The sequence below is a fragment of the Equus caballus genome, chromosome 7 (genome assembly GCF_041296265.1).
Source record: "Equus caballus isolate H_3958 breed thoroughbred chromosome 7, TB-T2T, whole genome shotgun sequence".
Classification (NCBI taxonomy): domain Eukaryota; kingdom Metazoa; phylum Chordata; class Mammalia; order Perissodactyla; family Equidae; genus Equus; species Equus caballus.
Genome location: NC_091690.1, coordinates 75836692 through 75840173, shown reverse-complemented (window position 1 = coordinate 75840173; position 3482 = coordinate 75836692). Strand labels below are relative to the sequence as shown.

General features: G+C 38.4%; 1 protein-coding gene across 1 annotated transcript; it reads left to right on the top strand.

The window, feature by feature from the left end:
* The first annotated feature begins 1422 nt into the window (after positions 1 to 1422).
* On the top strand, positions 1423 to 2367 carry OR52X3 (olfactory receptor family 52 subfamily X member 3). Its single transcript, XM_001498150.2, has one exon. It carries the CDS (start codon positions 1423 to 1425, stop codon positions 2365 to 2367), a length of 945 nt encoding a protein of 314 aa, XP_001498200.2.
* Positions 2368 to 3482: the final 1115 nt, after the last annotated feature.

The window sequence follows — 3482 nt, the reverse complement described above, 5'->3', positions numbered from 1 at the left end:
AGCTTCCCACATAGAAGAACTAGAATGACTTACAACGAGGATATACAACTGCATATTAGGACTTTGGGGAGAAAAAATTTACTAGGAAGATTGGCAACAGATGTTAGCTCAGGGCCAATCTTCATCACTGAGAAAATTAAAAAGCATTTAAAAAAACCCAAAACAAAAGCAAAACAAACCAACAAAAAATCCAGGATGGCTTTGGAAGCCACTTCTGTATTCTGAGGAATAATATACTGTATTATTCACTTTGGGAAATCTGAAGCATACTCTCTTTAGACTCCAATTTATCAGTACTCATAATTTCATAGTCTAAATATTAACTGTCCACTTATTATAATAAACACTAGATTTGGAAATTGTAAAACAGTGAATGTGTTAGAAGGTGTAATTTTCAGACAGGTACCAATAGAAAGGAATAGAATGGAAAAATAGACAAAGACCCATGTAAAAAATGATATGGAGGACTTACAATGAGTAATAGATGAAAATATACCAAGTCATGTTATCTACAACAGATTTGGCACCCACATAATCGATGCAGAATTAGATGGTTTTCAGAAAGTCTTGACACAAGAAAATGAAGCAGAAAATTTTAGAATATTCTCAAGATGATTGTTTATGCAACTGATGTTTTTCTAAAATGAGCAGAGGAAAAAGTGAAGACATGAACAAGCTATTAATGTGGAGAAATTGACTTCATCTCCTATCACAATTTATAAATTTCAAAAACACTGGCATTCTTGTCTGTTTCTGTTTGTTCCTGCTTCACAGCAAATTTTCTTTCTTTTTTCCTTTCCAGAATGTGTAATATCCCAGGCTTTGAAAAATGTGAGCTCCATCGTTCACACATCAGCTTAAGAGAAATACTAAGAGATTAAAGAGGAAATTTTCAAAGTCTTGTTTAATCCAACATAGTTTCTGATTATCATCCACACATCATCCACACATACCAGTCCTCATTCATCATATTATGACATTTTTCTTATAGAGTGTGACCTCTATGAGAAGGATAACTGATCTGTGCACTACTTTATTCCCAGTGGCTAGAATATGTTTTGTTACCCAGTAACTGCTTAATAAACAGTTGTTTAATTAAGCACAATTATGAATAGACAAGGAATCTTTCTACTGTAAATGAATGAATAAGGTAACTTATGTGCCCCCAAGAAAATATGAAATGAGGTGTGAATTACTTTCTGTATTTTCAAACACAGTATTTGGTATGATGTTACAAATTTCTAATTTCTAATAGCTCTAATGAATTTAAATATACCTGATCATGAATTTGAATTGTTTTTAACAACAGATCGTTAAGGATCTTCCTGCATTAAATCCATGTTTTCACCATCTGGTTGTGGTCATTTTGGCATAGCAACTTTATCTTCAGAAGTATTGATAGAAAGCAAAGGAAAAACCATCATGCCACTTCTCAATGCTTCTCGTCCCTCTCCTGTCACCTTCTTGCTGATGGGCATTCCAGGACTAGAGCACCTTCATGTCTGGATTGGGATTCCCTTCTGCTCCATGTACCTGGTGGCTGTGGTGGGGAACGTGACCATCCTGTCCGTGGTGAAGGCAGAGAGAAGCCTCCATGAGCCCATGTTCCTCTTTCTGTGCATGCTCTCAGTCACTGATCTGGTCCTCTCCACATCTACACTGCCCCGCATGCTCTGTCTCTTCTGGTTTGGAGCCCATGACATTGCCTTTGATGCCTGTCTGACCCAAATGTTCTTCATCCATAGTTTTACTACCATGGAATCAGGGTTCTTTTTGGCTATGGCCGTTGACCGTTATGTGGCCATTTGTGACCCACTGCACCACACCACCATTCTCACCCATGCTCGCATCACTATAATGGGTATTATTGTGGTGACTCGTGGTGTAGCCTTCTTTTCTCCACACCCCATCCTGCTCAAACAGCTGCCTTACTGCAGAACACGAATCATTGCCCACACCTACTGTGAGTTTATGGCTGTGGTGAAGTTGGCGTGTGTGGACACAGGTGCCACCACGAGATATAGCCTCAGTGTGGCTTCTATCATTGGCTCATGTGATGCCATTCTCATTGCTGTATCCTACGCCTTCATCCTCCGCTCTGTATTCTGTCTGCCATCCCGAGAAGCTAGCTTTAAGGCTTTGGGCACATGTGGATCCCATGTCTGTGTTATTCTTGTCTTTTATTCCACTGCTGGTTTTTCCATTTTCACTCACCGTTTTGGGAAAAATGTGCCTGCACACATCCATATTTTTATTGCAAATATGTACCTTTTGGTGCCCCCTTTTCTCAACCCCATTGTGTATGGAGTAAGGACCAAGAAAATACGGGAACATGTTCTTAGAGCACTAATGGTCAAAGTTTCCTGATTTTAGTTGGATCAATACAAAACATGATTCAAGATATATGGAAAGACAAGAGATGTAGGGAAAATAACTGCTCTCACCCCCACAAGCTGAGTTGCATTTACTACCTGAAAGTTGTTATTTACAGATGTCTAGAATATCTAAGAATTCTAACTAAACAAGTCATTTTACTGTTTTCATTTACTAAATAATAGTGATGAGGTTGTTAATCTCACTCTAAATATATATAACTTTCAGAGGTCGTTATAGTAGAGAATGGACAGAAATTAGGAGGAAAAAACCTAAGTAGATACTTAAAAAAGAGAAAAAAGGAAGAGATTCTGACAGCTATATGCAGTTTGGAAGAATCTTTTGAATCTTTTTTTTTTTTTTTAAAGATTAGCACCTCAGCTAAGATCCATTGCCAGTCTTTTCTTCTCCTCCTCCTCCTCCTCCTCCTCCTCTTCTTCTTCTTCTTCTCCTCCTCCTCCTTCTCCTTCTTTCTCCTTCTCCTTCTTCTTTTTTTCTTCTCCCCACAGCCTCCCAGTACATGGTTGTATATTCCGGTTGTAGGTCCTTCTGGTTGTGCTGTGTGGATGCTGCCTCAGCATGGTTTGATGAGCGGTGCCATGTCCACGCCCAGGATCAAAACCAGAGAAACCCCAGGCCACCAAAGAGCAATGTGTGAACTTAACCACTCCACCACAGGCCAGCCCCAGAAAGAATCTTGAGTCATATATAAGATTCTGATGTTTTAGAACAGGTAATAAATGTTTATCTCTAGTCTAATTGAATCAAATTGAAGGCTTGAGACAAGTGAGAGGAATAATAACACACAAAGATTTAAAAATGTAATTAAGAAGAAATAAGCACCCCCTCAAGGAAAGCAAACAAACAAAATTCATGAACATGAATTTGTGTGAAGGTGCCAAGTTTGATGTTAGAACTTTTATGGTTCCTAGGGCAATTTTGATAGAGGTCTGAGGTATTTCATAAAATAAAGCAATATTCTGGATTCCACTGATCTGTAAAATGTAGTTCGTATATTCTGAATTGTATAGTTAGTAGCTAAGATCACCAAACTAGCAGGTTACCGTGTGTGTTGAGTCTTCCTCGTTGGTTAGTTTATTTGGAACCCA

Coding starts and splice junctions, on each gene's coding strand:
- OR52X3 (XM_001498150.2), top strand. CDS start 1,423: ATGCCACTTCTCAATGCTTCTCGTCCCTCTCCTGTCACCTTCTTGCTG.